The sequence below is a fragment of the Hemiscyllium ocellatum genome, chromosome 26 (assembly GCF_020745735.1).
Source record: "Hemiscyllium ocellatum isolate sHemOce1 chromosome 26, sHemOce1.pat.X.cur, whole genome shotgun sequence".
Lineage (NCBI taxonomy): Eukaryota > Metazoa > Chordata > Chondrichthyes > Orectolobiformes > Hemiscylliidae > Hemiscyllium > Hemiscyllium ocellatum.
The window spans coordinates 3526346-3549730 of NC_083426.1; the positions used below are offsets into that span (position 1 = coordinate 3526346).

The 23385-nt window shown below is 39.9% G+C and overlaps 1 protein-coding gene across 1 annotated transcript in view; it reads left to right on the forward strand.

Moving 5' to 3' along the window:
* LOC132828295 (lysine-specific demethylase 9-like) overlaps nt 1-23385 on the forward strand; it is a 68542-nt gene that overhangs the window by 41615 nt on the left and 3542 nt on the right. Inside the window, exons 3-5 of the mRNA XM_060845275.1 lie at nt 21250-21387; nt 22728-22870; nt 22957-23124. Of these exons, the coding sequence (XP_060701258.1) occupies nt 21250-21387; nt 22728-22870; nt 22957-23124 (449 nt within the window). The remainder of the gene's footprint in view (nt 1-21249; nt 21388-22727; nt 22871-22956; nt 23125-23385) is intronic.

Consider the following 23385-nt stretch of genomic DNA (forward strand, 5'->3'; position numbering starts at 1 on the left):
GGAAAGGGATTTTAAAAAACTGTGAAAGGCAATTATTTTACACACGGGATGGTTCGTGTGTGGAATGAACTTCCAGAGAAAGTGGTGGATGTGGGTACAGATATAATATTTAAAAGACACATGTATAAGTAAATGGATAAGCAATGTTTAGAGGGATATGGGCCAAGTGCAGGCAGGTGGGACTAGTTTAGTTTGGGGTAATGGTCGGCATGGACTGGTTGGACCGAAGATTTGAGGACAAAAGTAGACCCTATCTGTTTACTCTTGATCATCAGCAAAGTAATGAAAGAAATTGACACCATGCTATCAAACACTACAGTCAATGGAATAACCTGCTGCCTAATGGTCAGTTTGGGGTGCATTAGGGTTATCAGCTCCTGACCTCATTACAGCCTTAGTTAAAACATGGACAAAAGAGCTGAATTCCCAAGATGATGTAAGAGTCACAGTCTTTGGCTTCAAGGCCACATTTGAAGGTCTAAAGCATCAAGGAGTCCTAGCCCAACTGGAGCCAATGAGAAATGGGGGAAAAACCTCCCTGGTTGGAGTCAGGCAGGAAGATGGTTGTGGTTGTTGGAGGTTTGCCATCTCAGATCCATGACATCTCTGCTTGATTTCCTCAGGGGTGTGTCCTAGGTTCAACCACCTTCAGCTGCTTTAACAATGACCTTCCCTCCACCTGAAGTGCAGATGTTCGCTGATAAGTACTGTGTTTTGGCATTATTCATCAGTGCTGAGGCAATGAAGCAGTCCGTGTTCAAATGCAGGAAGATCTGGATGGTGTCCAGCTTTGGCTGGCAAATGACAAATAATGTTCGCACCGTACAAGTATCTCTCACCGTCTCCAATCACAGAGAATCTATTTGGCATTCATTGGCATTGCTGCCACTGAATTTTTCAATATTACTATCTTGGGAGTTACCATTGATCAGAAAATGAACTGGAATAGCCATATAGTTGCTGTGGCTACAAGAGCAGTTCAACAGTTAGGAGTCTTACAATGAGTAACTCAACTGACTCCCAAAGCCTGTCCACCATCTACAAGGCACAAGGCCTGAATGGGTGAAGTTCCAACAATGTTCAAGAAACTTGATGCATACAAGACAAAGCACACCGCCTGACTGGCACCTCATACACACAAATTCATTTCCTTCACCACCAACGCTCAGTAACAACAGTGTGTGCTACCTACAAATGCACTGCAGAAATTCATTAAGGCTCCTACTACAACAAATCCACAACCATCTAGGACAGAGCAGCAAATACATAGGCACACCACCACCTTCAAATCCCGTTCCAAGCCATTCACCATCTTGACTTGGAAATACATTACCATTCCTTCACTGTCACTGGGTCTCCTACCCTGAAGGCATTGTAGATGGATCATCACCAAATGAATTGTAGCAAATCAAGAAGGCAGTTCACCCACTACCTTCTCAAAAGGAGCTGGGAAGGAACAACAAATGCTGGCCGAGCGAGCGACACCCATATCTCATAAGTTAGCACTGCTGCCTCACAGCGCCAGAGACCTGGGTTCAATTCCCGACTCAGGCGACTGACTGTCAGGAGTTCGCACATTCTCCCAGTGTCTGTGTGGGTTTCCTCCGGGTGCTCTGGTTTCCTCCCACAGTCCAAAGATGTGCAGGTCAGGTGCATTGGCCTTGTTAAATTGACCGTAGTGTTAGGTAAATATGGGAATAGGTGGGTTGCGCTTTGGCGGGTCGGTGTGGACTTGTTGGGCCAAAGGGCCTGTTTCCACACTGTAAGTAATCTTATACTACGTATCCATGCCTAGATTTGAACATGGGAGCTCTGCACTCCGGCTGTGTAAATATTCCTTATTCTTGTATGCCAGTTTTCTTGCAATAAAGCCCAGCATATCTTATGCCTTCATAATTGCTGCTGTGCATTGAAGCTACTTTTACTCAAATTTGTCAGCACTATAATTTACCTTATCCATATAAATCCATGCTGACTCTATTATAATTTCCTTTAAAAATAGACTCCAGCATTTCCCAGTGTCTGTTATATTGCATCTCTCAGTCAGTATACCTTTAAGAGACATGCTCTCTTGATATTATTGCTACATAATAGCATTTGATCTGAAGATCTAAAGGTCTTTGACTCAAACTTGTTGGACTCAAGACAATTTGGAAGCACCAGCTTTTGGAGCGCTAGTGCTCCACATTGTGCTGATATTAATGCTCAATAGCTAAATGTTTGCCCAGGTACTGAAGTGCCTGTTAGTGTAAATATTAGTGAGCTGTAATAAACATCTACCTGATCCTTTAATTACCCCATACCCATGTCCTGGTTTCTTAGTTTATGAGGAATAATATGACATTGGTACACCACAAGTAAATCTACCCATTTGGAGAGAAAGCATACATCAAATGTCAGATTCTTGGCTTGTGGTTACTTGGGGAATTATAGGAGAGATGAACAGGGATCTGAGAGACAACAGTATCTTCGTGATCATTTGAAAAGAGATACAAATAATCACCCCAAAACAATTTTTTAAGGATGCTGTCTGGTTCATAATAGTGATAATGGTGACTTTTCAAGAAGACAGCAGCGCTTTTGACACAGGGATCATTTCCATTGCTTTCATGTAGGATGCAAGTAAAGGAAATTAGGTGATTAGCTCTTTAGTGGGAGTGTTTGATAGGGGGCAGGAGATTATTTTGGATGAAATGAGCTTGATGAGGACGAAAGAGAGAAACTGAAGGCATGGAAGCTGTAAGACAGCAAATGTGTTGTGGGGACGGTGGGAAGGGTTTATGGAAAATGTCAGGACAATTTTTCTTATTTGTTTGGGTTGGTAGAAAGCGGGGGTAAGAATGTCCTGATACCATTGCATGCACATACTGCATATAGGAGTATACCAATAGATAACTCTCCTATATCATTCAGGTTAAAGGTGAGTTGTTGGCATTCAAATACCTGCACCACTTCTGGAAAGGAATAAGCAGCTATTTGTGGAATTCCTTTGCCTGCGTGATGTTGCAGTTTGTCATGAAGCAAGCAAGCAAACAGAAACATGATGGAATTAACGTACCCTAAGGGAGATTTTCAAACAAGAAGAATGTCTGATGTGGGTGACTGTTTAGTGTTTAAACAAGAAAGCACAAGTGTACAATCAGCACTGGATTATAGAAAAATTGTGACATTTTGATCCATCTGCAATTAAGTAAGGCAGTGCTGCTTCAGACGCCTTCATTTGCAAGTGGAAACTGTGGTATTATTAGAATATTTATCTTCCCCAGGGCAAAGTTTTCTCTTGCCAGTATCTTTGTTTTTCTTTCTCTAGCACATTTCTACCTACAATGATTCCACACGGTTTTGATCTCATGTCTGATCACATTGGTCTGTACCCCACTTACCTTCAAAAAATTTTATTGGGACCTCAGGTTGGCCCTGGAGCAGAGTACTAATATAGATGCTGGTCAATGTCTAGTTTTATTTCCTGTGCAGTATTACTGCTTCCTCCAGCCAAGCCCCTACTGACAGCCGACTCATTTATGTGAAGGTGACTTTCAGTAAAGGTGTACATGATGAATTATACCAGAAGGAGGTCATTTAAAATTTTCATTTTCGGAATGTTCTTTACTCTGTCCTTAGTTTGCCTTCATCTGCACGACTGCTTCCTCCAGTCTGCTTTTCATGGTTGATCTATTTAATTTAAGTGTTTGCTTTGTTATTACTTGACAGTATTTACTTATACATAACAGGACAAAAAGACAATCCCCACTCGGTCACCGTTCCACTCAGTCTTCTATATTTTAAGGTTATGTTCAAAGTTAACCTTAATGTGACTATATCCTTTGCTTTGCTCAGTTAGATAAAAGATTATATTTTGAACTGTTATAATGAATGAAATCCAAGTTAAAGTCCAAGTAATTTCTCTTGCGGCTGTAAAGTAATTTTTGATTAAATCAGATAAACTGGGTTCTGTCCATGGCACCTTGCTGTGCAGAAATGTCCTCAGTTATTCAGAGAAGGTCAACTTTTATCGTGCATTCATAATTGTCCTTGTAGTGCTTATCGGCCACCTTGAACTGCTGCAGTCCATTTATTAAAATGTTCCCACAGTGCAGTGAGGAGGTTTATGATTTTAATCCAGTGAAGATAAAGGAATTGCAACTTCATTCCAAGTTGGAATGATGTATAACTTAGATGTGTGCATTTTGGAGTTCTTGTACACCTCTCCTGCTCTTTCGGTTAACAGGGGTTTCAGGTTTGCTTTCTCTATATTTGGTAGAGGTTGCACTTAACAGAAGTGATTAATTGATTATAAAGTGCTTTGGAATTCCTGAAGACATAGTGATGCACATTATAAATTTGAGTTCCCGACCTGAATCTATATCTTGTTAATGAAATCTCAAAGACTGTAATTTACTCCCAGTAGATGGGCAAACCTAATCAAGTGTTTCTTTTACCATGTCAGCAAGCCTTTATGCATAATAGGAAAGTTGCTGAGAGGCATTCTGAATTTGGTAATTTAATCTCCTCAGTTCTTGTGACTATTTGTTACTGCTCTTAAAGAAAAAAAGCAGAAAATTTACAGCCCAGGAACCGGCCCTTTGACCCTCCAAGCCTGAGCCGATCCAAATCCACAGTCTACTGTCTGAAGCTATCGCCCTAAGCATCTGTATCCCTCTGCTCCCCACCAACTCATGCATCTGTCCAGATGCACGTTAAATGAATCTACCATGGCTGCCTCTATTACCTCTGCTGGCAACGTGTTATAATAAGCTCACAGTTGCCTTTATTTTACAGCATTCATTGGCCCTTCTTCAGGATAGCCGTTGTATCATGCTAACTGTTTCTGTTTTTACAGTTGGTGTAAGAGAGTCAGATATCTGTAGCTTTTTAGGAAACCTCTCTTGATATCCAGAGTTGGAACATGTGGGACCAGTGATCGGAACACGCATTTGCCCCCCCCCAACCGATGTTTAGTGTTGCTTATTCAATAAGAGTGTTTGTATTACTAGAAGCAGCTGATAGAGGTGCCTCTGCACTTGAGCATTTAACTATAAATATGCTGTGACATTGTCTGAAGTCTGACTCCTAAAATCACGAATCCATCTGTGCTTTGACACCATCCAGGACTACAATGTGCACTGTTATTTAGTTTCCTGCTTTGTCTTGTATACGGGTTTTTTCAAATCCTGCCTGCAGATTCTATTCCAATTTTATTTAAGATATTTCTCTGTCTCTCTTGGGAATGTTCTGTCTCACTTGGAGATGGTTTTGATGTAGATTTGAAACTGGGTTCCCCTAAATTGCGATTAAAAATAGAACACTTGAGGCTATCATTCAGTGTTTAATTTACCTTGATAACTTAGAGTTTGAGTGTGCGCAGTGTCTGAAGTGACTCTTTTATAGGCTGTTTTATAATATTGATTTGCATTGACTCAGTGTAGGAAAATGGTGAAGGTGTTCCATCGAACAGTGTTCACACAGTGTGACCATTACCCAAAACCAGATTTTGAGGAGTAAACCGTTCTTCTGTAGTCTGCTGAAAGTTTATAGAATTTGGGTGTCAACACTGGCTTGTGAGAAACACTTTTGAGTTGAGTTCAAGCACCATTCTACGTGCTGAAGCACATAATCTAGAACCTAGGCTGAGACTTCAATGCATTACTGAGTGAGTGCTGATTTTTTTTTTGTGTGTTAAGGTACTGGCTGTTGTCTCTGGTAGGCTTCAGATGTCATTTTACTGGAAGAAGAGAGTTCACCTGAAGCCCTGGCTGACATTTGTCCCCAGTCCATTGTGCCGAAAAGAAATAGACTACCCAATCAATTTCTTTGTTGCTGTTTGTGGGACTTGTGATAAATTAACTGCAGTTGTTCCCCATTACGTGTCTGATTAAAGTTTGTGAGAAGATTTGTAGCTCGGGTGCTCGTTGTTGTGGTTCTGTTCGCCGAGCTGGGAGTTTTTGTTGCAAACGTTTCGTCCCCTTTCTAGGTGACATCTTCAGTGCTTGGGAGCCTCCTGTGAAGCGCTCAGCACAGAAGCGCTTCACAGGAGGCTCCCAAGCACTGAAGATGTCACCTAGAAAGGGGACGAAACGTTTGCAACAAAAACTCTCAGCTCGGCGAACAGAACCACAACAATGTGTCTGATTAACTTAATGCCTTTGAAATAACGGAGAGGGTAATTGAGGTTAGTGTGGTTCATGTGTATATGATGTTTAAGTCTGGGCATCACATTTTGGGAAGCTTGCCAAGGTCTTGTGAGAGAATGTGGAGGAGGTTTATTAGAATGATGTCAGACTGAGGAACTTCAGTTATGTGGAGAAAATGAGATTGTTCTCTGTGCGCACATAAGGTCAAAAAAATTGATAGTTGTTCAGAATCATACTGAATTGTCACAAATCAGAAATAATCATTTTTTGTATCTGCACTAACTCTTTGAATAAGCATTTTACTTAGTATCACTCTCCTGTTCCTCTTCCCATAACTGCACATTGTTACTTTTCACATGGCTAACTCCCTTTTGAATACCTCAAGTGCACCTCCCTTCACCACTTAATATATCCCAGATCTTAACCACTCCCTGCATGAAAGGGTTTTTCTCATAATTCTTGATTTTACAAATTACCTGAAATCTGTGCCCTCTCATTTAATTTCTTTTATGAGTAGGAACAGTTTCTCCCTATCTATTCTGACCAGACCACTCAATTTTGAATGCCTGCACCAGATCTTCTCTTAGTCTTCAAGGAAAAGTCCAAGAATCTCCAGTTTTCATAACTGAAGTTCCCTGCCCATTGAAACATTCTTTAGAATCTTTTCCATGCTCTCTCATCTATTTGTATCCTTCGTGTCTGTATTAATAAAGTTTAGAGTACAATATGCTTCATTAACCATGCTGTCACCCTAGCCTGCCACCTGTAATAACCTGTGCACAATTACATTTGAGTCCTTCTGTACCTGCAGCCTCTTCAGACTTATACCCTTTATTGTTTATTTTATCTCCATGTTCTGGTTACCAAATTAAATCACCATATTTCTTTCCATTTAACTTCTCCAACTCCATACCTGATCATTCTATCAACGTGCGTATCACTTCTTGTTCCACATTATTGTCCACGTGGTTTTCAATACTTGCAAATTTTGTATCATATCCAAACCTTGCAACTGTACCCTGTACACCAAGATTTAGGTCATTGAGAAACGAAGAAATAACTCCTGGCGAACTCCTCCACAAACCAGGTCAAAAAACCTCCATCAACCACTTGCATCTATTTCCTGTCACTCAACTAATTTCATATCCATTCTGCTATTGTCCCTTTTATTCCATGAACTGAAACATTTCTCCTAAATCTCTTGTGAGGCAATGTCATACCATTTCAACATCCATGTTCATTACCTCAACATCACTGCCCTCATTAACCACTGTTACTCCAAATCTTGCACTGTTTTGAAAGGGTAAATAAAGGGAAATGTTCCAAAATGGAATTGAATAAATCCTTGAAGAAAATAATCGAAAGGCATGGGGAATGGGAGATATGAATCATTTACCAAAGAATGGATCTAGGCACAATGAGTGAATGATTTTCTCCGGTATTTATCTTGACTTGCTTCTATTTTATTTTCTTTGAGGCACATGGGACATCTTGAGCTTGTGAAAGATTTCATATGATTGCTGGCCAGTTGTGTTCTTTGCTATCTTGTCAGCTTCCTATATTGTGGAGAATATTACGGATATCATTTATTCTGTGGGAACTAATTTCGTGAACATTGAACTATTTTTTCCTGATCAGATAATTAGTTCCTTTGGAAAGCCTTGGGCATATTCTGTTTTGTATGCTGCTCAGAGACATTGTGTCACTTTCATTTACAGCTCAATATTTAGTCTGACCTCTTCACTTGCTGCATCCTCTGAGTTCTTCTTTAAAATGGTTACGTCCATGATTGAGTTTCTTAATTGTGCACAGACATTCTGAGCTTTTCTCAGCCCTGTTAAAGTCTGGTTGGATTTTCCCTGAAGGTGTTAAGGGGCTTACAGCTGGTACTGTGTTTATTTAAGTAGTTGAGTGTTACTAACCGCACTTCTTGAACCATTTAATGTGTGTGTCATACCAAGAATAACATTCCAGATTTCAGAAGGCTTGTATAAGGTACATGTTCTTTTAAAATTGGCCAAGTTTACAATGCTGGTGCAGAAATCTTGATTTTGGGCTAGCAAACTATTTGCTCCCAGTCAAAAGGTTGTGATTTTAAATCCCTGTCATATAATTTGAGCATATAATCCTGTCAGGCCCATTTAGAATCAGGATTGAGCAGGTGCTGCACTATGGAGGTGTCGTTTTTCCGATGGAACATTAGACTAAGCTGTCCACCTACATAATAAGATAGTTGTAAAATATCCTGAAGGCAGTACTTGAAGAGGAGTTTTGAAGTACATGAGGTGGCCTCATAGGGGCTTAATTTTATTTTAAAGGACTAGACAGGATGGATTGCGGAAGCAATGTTTTGTCTGGCTTTAGTTCTAGAACTAGGGGAACAATCTCAGAATAAAAGATGAGCCATTTAGAGCTGAGATGAGGGAGAGCTTCTTACTTCAAAGGATGGCGAATCTTTGGGATTCTTTACCCCAGAACGTGGCGGAAACTCAAATTATTAAGTGCAATGTAGAAATTGATAGATGTCTAGTTACGAATTACATCAAGGGATATAGAGATAGTGTGGACATATGACAACAAGATAAACGATCAGCATTGATCTGAAAAGTCAGAGCAGATTTGTGGGGCTCTGTTGCCCTCTTCTCTTACCTTCCAAGGAGTGAAGTTACTCCTTGGTCCTCCTGACCGGTATTTATCTCTCAACTAATACCTAAAACAGACTACCTGGCCAGAATCACATTATTGTTTGTGGGAAGTTGGGTGGAATTTGATTGTCATGGTTCCTGCATTCAACAGGAACTTCAAAAAGTTCTTTTATTATCTGTAATTACTTTTGGACATCCTGAAAATCGCTCTGCAATACAAACCATTTAACTGAAAATATAATAAATGCATTGTCCTTTCCCCATTCCCTGACCACCTTATTCCTACTTTAATTTTAGATTTTGGAGTGTTTGCCAATGCAGAGTTAAGGTGGTGCTATTAGTAATGGCTGCTGTGATCCATTTCCACATGCACAGTGGTATCCGATGTCACGTCACTCCATTGTTCAAACATAGCTCTTGATGCACATATTGCAAGATTCTCTCATTGGTTAGTAAGTAAACCTCTTCAAATAAGCATATGTGTAATTGTTTTGCCTCTAAATTACAAAAGAGGGGGACATGAGACCAAAAACAGGCAAATGTTTAGCTATCTGTGTATGAGGTTAGGCAGTTTGTGCTATACCCTGCAATGTTTAATGCTGCTTGTGTTGAAAGTTCAAAAATCTATCCATTTCTGATAAATCTTAATTAATGGATTATATGCTGATCAATCAGAATGCTGGTCTCTCAGTAATAAATCTGTAAAGCTGTACAAAGATTGAGTTTAAAGGAAACACAGATATTGTGCTTACATGCAGTCTTTCAGCTAGCTGTGACATTGGCCACAAATGCAGCCTTTAGCTTTCAGTCCTACATGACCTAATTCTTCAAGTTTATTATCCTTTTTCAAGACTTTAAATCTTCCTTGCTTCACCTGTTTTTTTGGAGGACACCAGTTTTAATATTTTCTCTGAAACCAGTTCAAGACAAAATGCCGATAGTTGATGAGTTCATGTCAACTTCATGGTGAACTGAAAGATTTGAAAGTCTCTGCTATTAATTATCATCAAATACAAGAACTTTGCTGCTGAAGCCTGGGTATCATTAAGCTAAGTAGCCCCAAATCTTCTATTCGCCAAATCACAGTGTATATTCCTCTGTATTACTGCTGTAACTTCAAGAGCATTCAACACACTGACTTCAAAAAGTGGCTTGGAGAAATCACTTCTCATTGTGTGTGTTAAAAACATCTTTAGATTACAATTACAGAGGCAGACATCTGGAACTCTGTCCTCAAAAGGCTCTGGGTTTTGGTACTGGTCCCTGAGATTGACAGATTTTTGTGAAGTATGGAATGTGGAGCACAAACAAGTACGTGGAATTGAAGTATCAACAAACAAACTAATTGAAAGGCAGACGCAGGGCTGAATGGCCGACTTCTGTTCCTCTAGTTGTAGTACAGTGTCTCAAGGGCTCGAGTAAATTGTCAGCTTACAGCAGAGTTTCTCTTTTTGATCTGACATATGTGGAAACATCCACCTCATCGAGGGTGACCACAGGGAAAAGAGGACTGTTGAATATGAGAACTCGGGTGTGTCAGTTGGCGTTCATCCCCTTGACATGCTCAGGGCTATATATGCACATCTGCAGCATTCTCCCTCAAGACTGGTTTATAAACTTTGAGTAGCAGCACCATTGGGAAAGCAGTTTCCCTGCCGTCTTAAACCTGTTTCCTGTTTTCCAGTGTGTCTATTATAAACATTCCTCAACTTAAAGGCTCCGTTCCAAAGAAAGGGTGAGTGAAAGGTTCATCTCAAGCATCCTGTCCAACTTGTAATGGCATTTTGAAAGCATGCACTACAGTATCACATTTTTGCTTGCAGAGCTGAGTGGAGCCACACTGGTTGAGCCAAATTCCATTTTTTGTTGCGTGAGATTCCAGAATTTTGTGGTGAAAGTTGTTTTCTGTGATTCCAATTTCTTTCTGTTTTTTAAAAAGCCTTAAATTGATGACTGTAACGATCAAGGGAAATTACTGTGCTTAAATTATTCCGCAATCTTGTGCCAATGCAGTTTATTTTTGATTTTTTTTTGTTTGACAGACCTGCAGTCTGTTTAAATCCATCAGCATGTCTAGGTCAAAGTAATTGGTAGATTATTTTGAATAAAATGTCCAAAGAATTCTGTTTCATGTTGTGTTCGCCCACTCTTTGCAGTGATCAGTAAATAAAGTCTTACATACTTTATTCTCAGGATTTTGGGTGATAAGTCTCAGGTAGCATTTATAGCCTATCCCCTAATTGCCTTTGAGAAGGTGGTTGTGAATTGCTATCTTCTTGATGCATAAGTGGCGTTCCTAGGCCATTTACAAGTCATGGTTATCAGTTAGTCACATTGTTGTGAATCTGAAATTGTGTAAACCAGACTAGGTGGGGTCAGCAGATTTCATTCCTTAAAGGACATTTGTGAACCTGATGGATTTTTAAAATAATCTGGTGGTTTCATAGACAACATCAAAGAGACAAGGATTTCATTCTAGATTGATGTAATTTATTAAATTTAAATTCTGCAGCTTCAGTGACAAAATTTAAAACTTGTGGCTCAGTATTGTTAGTCCAGCCCTTTAGATTACAGGTCCATTAATGTAGCTACTGCGCAGTTATAATACACAAAGATATCGAAGGTTGTCACTGAATAAATGGGGAGGGTGGGAGAAATATAAAATATTTGTTTGGACATGGATTGTTCCTTTTAGGATTTACATAGTGACTTTAAGGAAACAGTGGCTTTCATGTTCTTTATTCCAATGTTTTTGTCACTGAATTACTTTTAAAGTCTCATACAAATAGTAGGTAGCAGCTGCTTTGAGATAAGTGACCAGTTAAACTGCTTCAGTGATATAGGTTGAGGGATGGCAGGGAAAGCTCTGTGCTATTTAAAGAACCCCATGAAAGTTTTTATGTACTCCTGAGAGAGTACACAGATTTATTATATAATCTGAAAAGTGTTATTCAGACAATGAAGCATTCCCCCAGTATGGCATGGAACAAATTTAGTTGGGTTTTCCGCTCAAGTATCTGATGTGGGGCTCATACCCACAATTTGCTGACCACAGTGAGAGTGCTCCCCTCTGAAACACAGGTTATGGAAATTGACAAGGAAAGAAATAGGCTATGTTGACAACATACTGAATGTTTTCAGATCATCCAAAAGCACTTTACACTAAGGATGTACCTTTGATGTTTAGGTACTTTTGGAAAAGATGTCAGCCAATTAGTAAAGCAGTAGAGAAGAGCGATCATACTTGGGTCAATGAAGTAAATCAGAGTAGAGTTAGGACAGAAGGGCAGAATAATAATATGGGAATGAAGGTCAGGGAATGTCAAGAAGGAACAGAAAAAATTGAAGAATGCACAATCAAGGCTAGTTGTTACAAAACAAAAAAGACAATCAGAGAACAGTTTGTATTAGACTTGGTACAGGTAGTTCTGGAGTAAAGCATGTTTTGGCAGCGCAAGTTGGCTATAACTCCGCTGAAGAATTAGGGAATGGTATTTTCAAGAACACTTCTTTCTGATTGTAATAGCGTGATTCCAGCGGCGAACGGTTCGCATGCTTCATTCTGCACATGTGCCAATGTCAGCCGCCAACAGAGCAGCTTTCTGTGAGAGGTACTAACAGAGAACAGCTTTCTTACATCTTTTTTAAATGTGCTGTGTTAAACTCACTTTTGTTTCATTAATGAGTGTTATTTCAACCTTCATTCAGGTTGTGCTATACTTTGTGTTTGAGGTTGAGTGATTTTTGAGTGATCGTGAGTGATCATTTTTGCTGCTCTGCCCCTAGCCCCACTTTTCCCAAGGACCCCATTATTTCTATTAAGAAATTTTCTATTAGGTGAAGTGTCAATGGAGCACAGCTACGGTGTTACAGGAGAACTACCTGTATTGAATAATGAGGTAGGATTAACTGATGACCTTAGAGTATAAAGGCATTTATTTCAAGGTAGCCACAGTCATAATATGATTGAATTTTGCATCAAGTTTTAAAGAGAGAAGAGTAGGTCCAAGATAAGCATTGGAAACTCAAAGGCAATCATGAAAATAAGCTGAGCGGGCTGAAGTGCGCTGCATCATGGTGGACTAGGAGATCAGTTACAGAGACGCAGGGTCAGAAAGTTAGGGGATGTTTCAGAATAGTCAAAATAAGTATATTCCAAAAAGGTTCCAAGAGAAGGGCCCATTATTTGTGGTTAACTAAAGAAGTTGGGGAAAGCATATAATTGTGCAAAGATGAGTGGCAAGCAGATTACCTGTAGTTAGAAAATAAAGAATGGTAAAAAAAAACTGATGGCTTTTCCTGGAGTCTTAAAGCGGGGTGGCCCCTGAACTAGTTGATGGGTTGGTGTTAATTTTCCAAAATTCCCTGGAGTCTGGCTTCCATCAAATTTAAAACAAGTAAATATAATTGCACTGATCAAGAAAGGAAGAAGGCAGAAAACAGGAAGTTACAGGCTGGTTAGCTTGCTATCTCCAGTTTCCTCATTTCCCCTCCCCCCCCACCCCCCCCCCCCTTGTCTCAGTCCCAACCCTCGAACTCAGCACCACCTTCCTAACCTGCAATCTTCTTCTTGATCTGTCCACCCCCACCCCGACTCCTGCCTATCACCCTCACCTTAATTTCCTTCCACCTATCGCATTTCCAACGCCCCTCCCCCAAGTCCCTCCTCCCTACCTTTTATCTTAGCCCGCTTGGCGCACACTCCTCATTCCTGAAGAAGGGCTCATGCCCGAAACATCGATTCTCCTGTTCCTTGGATGCTGCCTGACCTGCGCTTTTCCAGCAAAACATTTTCAGCTCTGATCTCCAGCATCTGCAGTCCTCACTTTTTCCTAACTTGCTATCTGTCAGAAAAGAGTTAAATTAATCATTAAGGAGTTTATATCTGGGCACTTTAAAACATTCACGATAATCAGAAAAAATCAGTATCATTTTGTGAAAAGGAAATTGTTTTGCCAATCTATTGGAGTTCTTTAAAGGATTGGCATATGCTGTGGATAAGGGGGAGCCATTGACATTCTGTATTTGAATTTCCAGAACGCATTTGAAAAGTTCTGCATTAGAAGTTATTGTTTAAAGTAGATGTGCATGGTATTGTGGGTAACAGTACTATCATAGATAAGTACTAGAATATTGCTGGCTCATTCCTGGCTAGTCTAACAGAAAACAAAGTGTGCAAAAATGGGTCTTTTTCTGATTGACAACATGTGATATGTGGGGTCCTGCATGTGCTGTGGTGGGCCCTCAGATTTTTACAATCTGTATCAGTGACTTGGTGAAAGGGAGCAAAGCATGGTAGCAAAATTAGCAGATTGATGCCAAGGTATATAGGAAAGTATATTGTGAAGAGGAAGCAAGAAGGTTGCAGACCAATATAGTTTGAGTGGGTGGAAAAATATCTTACATGTGGAGTATAATGTCACTTTAGTAGAATGAAGAAACTAAGTATTACATAAACTGAAAACTGAGGATTCCAAGATGCACAGCCAACTCTGTTTCTAGTGCATGAGTCACAAAAAATTAGTATGAAGGTACAACAGGTAATTAAGAATAATGAAATGCTGACCTTTGTTAAGGCAGGAATTGAACATAAAAATAAAAGGAAAGTACCGTGGAAGTCGGAAAGCAGAAATAAAAACAAAAACTGTTGGAGAAACTCAGCTGGCTCATTCTGGAAAATAGTCTTATCTGGTTGTTCTGTTTAAGGAAGGATGTTAGTGTGCTGAATGCAATACGGTGAAAGTTTGTTGGATTGTTGTCTGGAATGAGCAGTTTGTATCACAAGGAAAGGTTGAACAGACTGGATTCATTTTCTCTGGTGTTTAGAAAAGTGAAGAGAGACTTGATTGAGGTGTGTTAGTTCGTGAATTGCCTTGATAAGGTGGAAAGGGTGATTTTTTTTTGGGACCAGAACTAGGAGATGCTGTTTGTAAATTAGAGTTTGCCCTTTTGGGATAGTAACTAGACTTTTTCTGACGGTTGTGAGACTTTTGAACTCTGCCTTAGAAGGATGTAGTGCTGAGGTTCACTTTTTAGAGCAGAGGTAGAATTTTTGTTTGGTAGGTGAATCAAAGGATGTCAGGGATGGATGAGAACATGGCTAATCTGTTTGCATTTTTAATACCATGATTTTATTGAATGACAGAACAGGCTCAAAGAGCCTAATGGTCTACATCTCCTACTCACGTTTACAAGATTCCACAAACCACAGTGAGATAAACAAGCAGCCGATCTGCTTAAGTGATATTGGTTGAAGGATAAATATTGTCTCTCATCATATAAATGCCATGGGAGCTGTTATTTTCATCTGAAAGCACACTTGACCTGAAGGTTGTCCCACACTAATCAGTGACAGCACTAGAAAAGATTTAGCTTAGCTCACCGATCCTATAAAATTAATAGCCTCAATCTCCACTCCAAGTACTGACCCACTTTCCTTTATATTTTCAGATAGCACAGAGAATTTTGTATCTGATGATTCCTTAATGCAACTCATTTTAAGCCATGCTGGTCCATGCAACATTTTGATGAATATAGGAACTAAAGGAGACCATTCAACCCCTCGAGCCATTCAGTGAGGTCGTGGCTCCACTGTATCTGAACATCATTCACTTGCCTTGTCTTATGTCTTTGTCTCCCTTTGTCCTGGCATCTTAATCTCAATTTTAAATAATTGAACTAGCAGCTACTGCATTTATGAGAGTGAGTTTCACAATCTACCATCCTTTGTGTGAAGAAATGTTTCCTAACTTCACCCAAAAAAGCCTGCTTTGATTTGAAAGTTATGTCCCCCACTAGCAGAAAATCTTTCTTGATCTATCCTGTTTGATTCTATTCAAAATTTTACCCCTCCTCTGTCATATCATCTCGTTTATGCAATCTCTCCTCAATTAAATGCTTGGATCTCCTGCTGCTTCTGGTTTTAGGTAAATGAGTGACTTATTACCAAGGAATTCACTGTAAACGACTGCACCTGGGCCAGCTGGCTGGCGGACTTTAACCGTACCATGACATGTTTTACAGCTGGCAGCTTCCCATCTATTTTTAATCATCCCAATAATACCAGGGGATTTGTTCTGACTTGCTGTGTTCTTCTCTGCAGTTTAGCTAATCCTTCTCTACAGCACTTCAACATTTCATAACTGCGATCTGCTTTCAGCAATGTTTTGTATCTCAAACATTCAGTTCTGGGAGTGTAAACCAGTCTGTCGATTCAAGAAGCCTTTGAATATCCCTCTGCTTGAGGCAGATTCAGTGGAATTCTCTCCAGGCATTCTGTCCAACGTAAAACCCTTGCCGAATATTAGAAAACCGATTTACTGCTCTTTCCATTTTCCATTGTTTGCAGGGACTTGCTGAACATAAATTGACTGCAATTCATAAGTAATTCATTGTGCATGAAGTAATCTGGAATGTTTCTATGCTGTGCAAGAAAACTGTCTTAATGTAACTTTTACTTTCATTTCTGAGATTGATCTCTAAAGTTTTATTGGCTCCAAAATTGAACCCTTTCCCTCTGACTCATTATTTCAAAGGATCAGTTAAGGGGGTTGATCAGGGGACTAAATAGCCTCATTTCTATGGCCCTGCAGTGATCATATGGGTTTATTTGATGATATTTCTAGCTATCATTTAGTGAGTAGTGCTAAAACCTTTCCTTTTGTATTTAACTTTGATAAATTGGAGCACATGGTTATAGATGCACTGTCCACCTTCCTTCTCAGCAGTGGCTGATCCCTACTTCCCATACAGTCATTCCTGCCTAAATTATACCTTCATGATGTTTAGTGGGAGGGCCAGCAAGATTGGAGGGAACAGTGATGTGGTGTTCTGACAAGACCATGTTTCCTGCACCCACTGTCATGTCAGAAGAACCTTTTTCTTTTCCAAACAAACAGTATCCAGAGCAGGATCAGTGACAGGAGTCAAAAGATGAGGCAGTTAGAAAGACTTAGTAAATAGCTGTGAGATTCATGATCAGATAATATGCTCGTAGTGGCTAGATAAATATTGACTGGGACATCAGATGAAGCTCTGTTCTTTTTGTATGAAAGGAACCTAATTTCATTAATGATGCTTTTTATTAAATTGTAATGTGATTTCTCTGAGGAAGACTCTTAATGTCAATCTGCACTGTTAGCATGTTCAAACGTTTTACAAAAGCAACTTGTATTTTTACAGAGAGATTTAGAGAGGTGATTCCAGAGATTTGGGTTCTAAGGAGTTGAATGCACAAACATCAGAATGATGATAAAATTAGGGATGCAGAAGGGGCTAGAATTTAAGAAATGTAAGATTTTCAGTGGGTTAGTGTATTGGAAGCAACTTTAGAGTTATTGAGAAGCCATTGACAGATTGAACATGAGAATTTTAAAATTAAGATGTTACCAGAACAGCCACAGGGGTGATAGGTGAACACCTTCCGATAATGCCTGGGATTGATGACTAGATCTGCTATCAGGCGGCTTCGCATCAATAGTTTGCAATACCAGATACAGCTTATTGGTGGCACACTGGTAGGAAGTGTAGTCAGTCTGTTGTGTCTGACTGAGCTTCCTGCATCGTGAGGGTTTGTTTATTAATTATTTTTGTGCGTGAGAGAGATTGGTCCATTGCCAGCTCAGTGGCTGAGCAACGTGAACTGATGCCAGTTTAGGAAGGTGTGATATTTAATATTAACCTAACAGGGAATGCCAGTCCAGATACTGCACCATTGATTTGTGTGATAGATTTTTCATCAGTAGGGGAATCGAGAGTTAGAAGAGCAAATTGGTCATGAAGAATGTCGCATCAACCATGATCCTATTGAAGGCTCAAGGGTTAAATGGCCTATTCCTGTTTCTGATTTTTATGGTCTTATGGTACCATTTATGACTAAAATTTGAGAGTTCCAAACTATAAGTGAGACTTGATCTTCATGGTCATATTCACTGACAGGAGAATCTGACTGAGAGGAAATCAGAGCAGTTAATCCTGATGTGTTGTTTTTGAATACCAGTTAGCATTCACTGACCTAAATTCAACACTAACAAGGTGCTGAATAAACTGGCCTGCTTCAGGGGGCACTGAGTAAACACTGGTGCATTCAGAGAACCCCGACTTTCAGTCAACTTACATACCTCTCAGAACTCTCAGGCAATACTGATGCATTGGGAGAGACAATGGACCTAGTGTATTATTGCTTGGCTAATAATCTAGCAACCCAGGGAATGTTCTGGGGATCTCGGTTGAAATCTCACCATGGCAAATGGTCAAACTTGAAATCAATACAAATCTGGAATTAAGAGTCTGACAGTGGCAATCAAACCATTGTTCACTATCAGAAAAACTCACCTGGTTCATTCCTGTTTGTTAGGGAAGGAAACTGCTATCCTTACCCGGTTTGGTCAACTATAACTCCAGACCCACAGTTATGGTGTTAATTCCTAACTGCTCTTTGGGCAATTAACAATGGGTAGTAAATGCTGGCGTAGCCAGCAATACCCACATTCTGAGAATGAATAACAAAAAAATCTTGAGGGGCCATTAAGTACAGACATTGATCATCTAAGCTAGTGATACCCACAGGCTGCCAAGGAGCAAGTTCTTAAGAGTTTGACCCAGCGATGAAAAAGTCAGTAAGAGATTTGGTGAGTTGCTGCAGTGTGTCTTGTATATGGTATGCACTGCTGTTACTGTGAATTAATGTAAAAGAGAGATTGGATTAAAATTGAAGACAAGATACAGATAATGTGGACCACTTTGTCCCTGTTCTGGACTAGGCCAGACCACTCAAAACATTCTTCAGCAGGCAACCCAGGCCATAACTTTACAATTAGTTCGGTAAGTGAAAAAGATCAAGGACAAGTATCCTTGAGAAAAGGACCAGCTTTGTGACAGTCCTAAAGCTTTGAGCGTTTTTAAAGATGCACAACAAACTTTAAAAGTATTAAAGAGTAAGCTACCATACTCCTGACTTGCAACTTGTGTAGAGTGAACATTACTGTTGGATGTCAGATGGTGAGTTGCTCTCAATAAATCAAATCACTTTTCATTGGAGTATTTCTGTGTTTTACCTAGTGCTTTTAGGGAATTCAGAGAATCTTTAAAGAAATCTTGAATCTGACTGTGACTATAGCACCAGCCAGTGGAGAGATTGAGTACAGCAGAGCAAATTATTTGTCCTTGAGATGCAATCATTTGTGATGTGAAACTCTTCACTGCATCCTCAAATCATTCACAAAGGTTTGTTTTGCAAAGGTGAATGATCAGCTTTCACCTCTTTTTGCAAACATGTCAAGGAAAATTTCTCATAATGGGATGCCTGATCTAATGCGACACCCTCTACTCAGGACCTTTTAATGTCTGAGAAAGCGACAAATAAACTGGGAGAATCCTCACTGGGATGTACAGACTGCAAAGCTGGAAGTTTAAAATTCACCAATAGAATTGACACTTAAATCATAGTACAGGAAGAGAAATAAAAGGTGAGGCACATGTTTGAGGTTAAGGCAGAAAAGTTGAAAACCAGTACAGGTATAGTGAAAAGAAAATTAATGTTACAGAGCCTTTAAAAGAAAATCCTGGGGGAATGAGTTTCCACATCTGTATGACCATTTCTTATCTATGACCTACAGGTACCTGTTTACGCTAGAGCTAACTTTTTCATCCAGTTTTAATAATGGGTTAGTGTGATTCCCTGAAATTTACATTGTTACTGATAGCTGCAGATTCTGTAAAAAGCTATCTGTACAGATTCTGTGCAAAAGTGTGTGACAATGGAATCTGTGAAAAACAGAACTTACACATTTTGCATTAACCTGCACCTGTGCTAGCCGAATATTGCTGTTTGTTTCATCCGTAACAATAACGATTGATTGTATTAAGTACTGCAGCAGTGCTGGGCAAGCACTTCTTTCTTGCATGCATTATTGACTAATCATTTTTGATAGATCTTCTAATGGAGGCAATGTGTATGACTGAACTAAATTTATAGTATCCTAAGTAATTGTAGAAAAAAAGTTTTGATGGAAAAGAGTCATGTGATAGAGTCCTTTTCTAGATATTGAATTTGTCAGATGAACTGTAGACATCCCTCTCTGTTCTGTACTGTGCCAAATAAATATCAGAAGTCACACAACACCAGGTTATAATCCAACAGATTTATTTGAAATCAATCTTTTAGAGTGATGTTCTGTTGTCAGGTGTCATTGGCAGTGCACACCTGGAATATTTGTAACTGCACTGGGGACTATGCAAGTAACAGTACAAGTCAAGCAAAATATTTGAAGATGTAAGGTTCTTAGCATTAAGTTTAGCATGAAACTAAATTTGTTCCAATCATAAAAGTTGTGTGAGAGTGAATAAAATCTTTGACCTATATTTTCGAATGGAAAAGCGCAGCAGGTCAGGCAGCATCCAAGGAGCAGGAGAATCAATGTTTCGGGCATAAGCCCTTCTTCAGGCAGGTTCCTGACGAAGGCCTTATGCCCGAAACATCGATTCTCCTGCTCCTTGGATGCTGCCTGACCTGCTACGCTTTTCCAGCAACACATTTTTCAGCTCTGATCTCCAGCATCTGCAGTCTTCACTTTCTGCTATATTTTTGAGTGGCCACATGTTGCGACACACTGCAGTAGCAAGTTAAAAATAGAGAGCAAGTGCTCCCAGAGTAATCACAAAAGTTAAAATATGTTTTAAAATATTACCAGACTTTCATTCCCAAATTGATAGAAAGCACAGACTAGTTTATTGTACTGAATAAGCATCATTATTTATTACGAGAAATTAGTCTCTAGCTACAGATAAAGTTATAATCCACCTGCATATAATACTATAATTAAAACTCTAATCCCCTTATAAACTCTGCCTTACACAAATATACAGACATGGCAAAATGGGTTCTAGACAGAAGGGAAAAACTGGAAAGACAATTTAGTCATCTTTGTTCCCAGGATCTATCATTGATGTGATCCTTATGACTCTTCCCACTGGCCAGCACCTTGCTTCAGTCGTCTTTCTCTGGATGCTTCCACTGGATGGTAATAGACACGAGGGGCAGTTAAAGGTCACAGTTTACACAACTGTTGCAGAAAAGACATTGGTTTTCTTCAGTGAGTCCAGAGAGATCCCTCCTGAGCTGTGGAAAAATTGTGCATAACCGTTAAATGTTGTTTACAGCTGTTATACAAGATAAGTTTATGCCATTTATAACTTGACAGCAATTGGCGTTAATAAGGCCACTAGACGTACAGATTTTTCTTGGTTTTGGAAGCAGTAAACATTTGCACTGGATACTTTTTCGAATAATCCATGCAGGCATAATGGATTTTACTGTTGCCTTGTGTACTGCTTGATTCTAAGAAATGGCTGAAGCAGAATTGTTTGTCTGGTTTGACTGGGTGATTGCCTTTTTACAATCTGGTTTTTGCTTATGGGCAATTACTGACTGTGTTTCTAGGAATGTTTAAATGAATTGCTCTCTGCCTGGACAGGTTTCACGGACTTACTGTTGTGGCACATACAGAGCAGGTCCAATGAGACAGATCAGCTTGGTGGGAGCAGTGGATGAAGAGGTTGGAGATTACTTCCCTGAATTTCTGGACATGTTGGAAGACTCTCCATTTTTGAAAGTAAGTATGCCAACTTTGGGCTAGTCAATGAAGAAAGATTTGAACATCACAGCACGGAATAGGATGATCTCCCATTCTAACATTGTATGTACTATCCTCTGAGGGAGCAAGTCAGAACGTTGTAGGTTCAATTCCCATTCCTGACAGTAATTAGGCTAATGTTCTCATGGTAGCTCTCACTCAGTACTACATTATCAGACTAAATGGGCCATGTCTGCCCTCTTAAGGGAATGTAAAAGATTCCTGATTGTGTAAGAAGGGACCGCATATGGTAAAGCAGTTACAAATTAAAGAAAGGTTTTCAGGGAAGTCTTATCTTGATGGGAATAAATAGAGCATCCTAAGATAACAAAGGAAATAAACATTGAAACGAAAAGAAAAAGTATCTTGCAACAGATGTCAGGAGCAAGGTTAATTTAATACCAAAACGGTTATAGAAGTTCAAGTTGGAATTAGAAGGGTTCACACAGGAGGGAGAAAGGTGTTAGGAGAAAACTTTGATATATAACAGCAAAATAAAACTAAAATGTTTAGTAAACCCCTCATATACTTTACAAATGACTCCTTATCTCAGTTCTACATGGATGAGTCCTTATCCTGAGATCATGCCCACTTGTTCTAGACTAAGCAGCCAGAGGAAGTAGCTTGTCAGTGTCTGCTCTGTCCCACCCCCTCAGAATCTTGTCTGTGAGCTCACCTATCGTTCTTAAACAACCGGAAAGGATTAGGTCATTTTTTTCCTTTTCTTCTTAAATGACAACTCAACTATCCCAGGAATGTTTCTAATGGACATCCATTGTACCCTTCTTAAGGCAAGTACATCCTTCCTTGGATGCAGAGGTGAATATGGTATGTGATAATAGAATCTTGTCTCACCAAAGCCCTATACAATTCCAGCAAGAATTCATCACTTTTGTACTCCAATCCATTTTCAGTAAACATCAAAATACCATGTGTTCCTGTGTAATATTCTGTTACTCTGAATCCAAAGAGGAGTAAGTTGTTGTCATTCAAGACTGTGCTGCCTGCGAGGGTGGTTGAAGTAGGCTGGGTAGCAACTTCCAAAAGCAAACTGGCTAAATAGTACAAAACATAAAGTACTTAATGCAGAGAGAGGGGCCAAATGATCCAGCAAGCCCATGCCTGTGTAAAAGCTTCCTACATAAAAAGTTGAAGTTACAGTGCTGCTGAGTAAATTCAGGGTGATGGGGCTAATTGGGTAGCTCCTTTAGAGATCTGAAGGGTTGAATGATTTCCTTCTGTACATTGATTTTATGAAATGCATATGAATTAGACTCCGGAACTATTTTGAATAATATGTGCTATTCCATTTTAACCAGATGACCCTGCCATGGGGCACCCTGTCCAGCCTTCAGCTACACTGCCGGTCTCAGAGTGATGATGGCCCAATAATGTGGGTAAGGCCTGGTGAACAGATGATCCCGACTGCAGACATGCCCAAGTCCCCCTTTAAGAGACGGCGGTAGGAAGACAGTTGAAAGTTATCTATTTTAAGAGGCATTTGAACGCATGAAGGATACAGCCATGACTGTTTCCATTTTTGCACAGGTCAATGAATGAAATCAAGAATCTCCAATATCTACCTCGGGCCAGCGAGCCTCGTGAAATACTCTTTGAAGACAGAACACGAGCTCATGCAGATCATGTGGGCCAAGGATTCGATTGGAAGAGCACAGCAGCTGTCGGTGTGCTCAAGGCTGTCCAGTATGGAGAATGGTAAGATAAATGCAACACCCAGCACATACACGTGCAGCCTCACCAGGAAACTCTGATCTCTATTTGAACCCTATCCCCTCAGACAGACTGTTTTGTGCTCTCTACTTATTTCAAACCAAGACAAGCCTATTCCAGTCAGCCCAGCCCTTCAGCCCATCGCTGTGTCAATCCAGCTCCACAACCCATTGCCCTGACAGTACGTCGCCCAGTCAGCCTGGCCCCTCAGCCCATCGCCCTCTCTGCCTGTCAGCCAGTCAGACC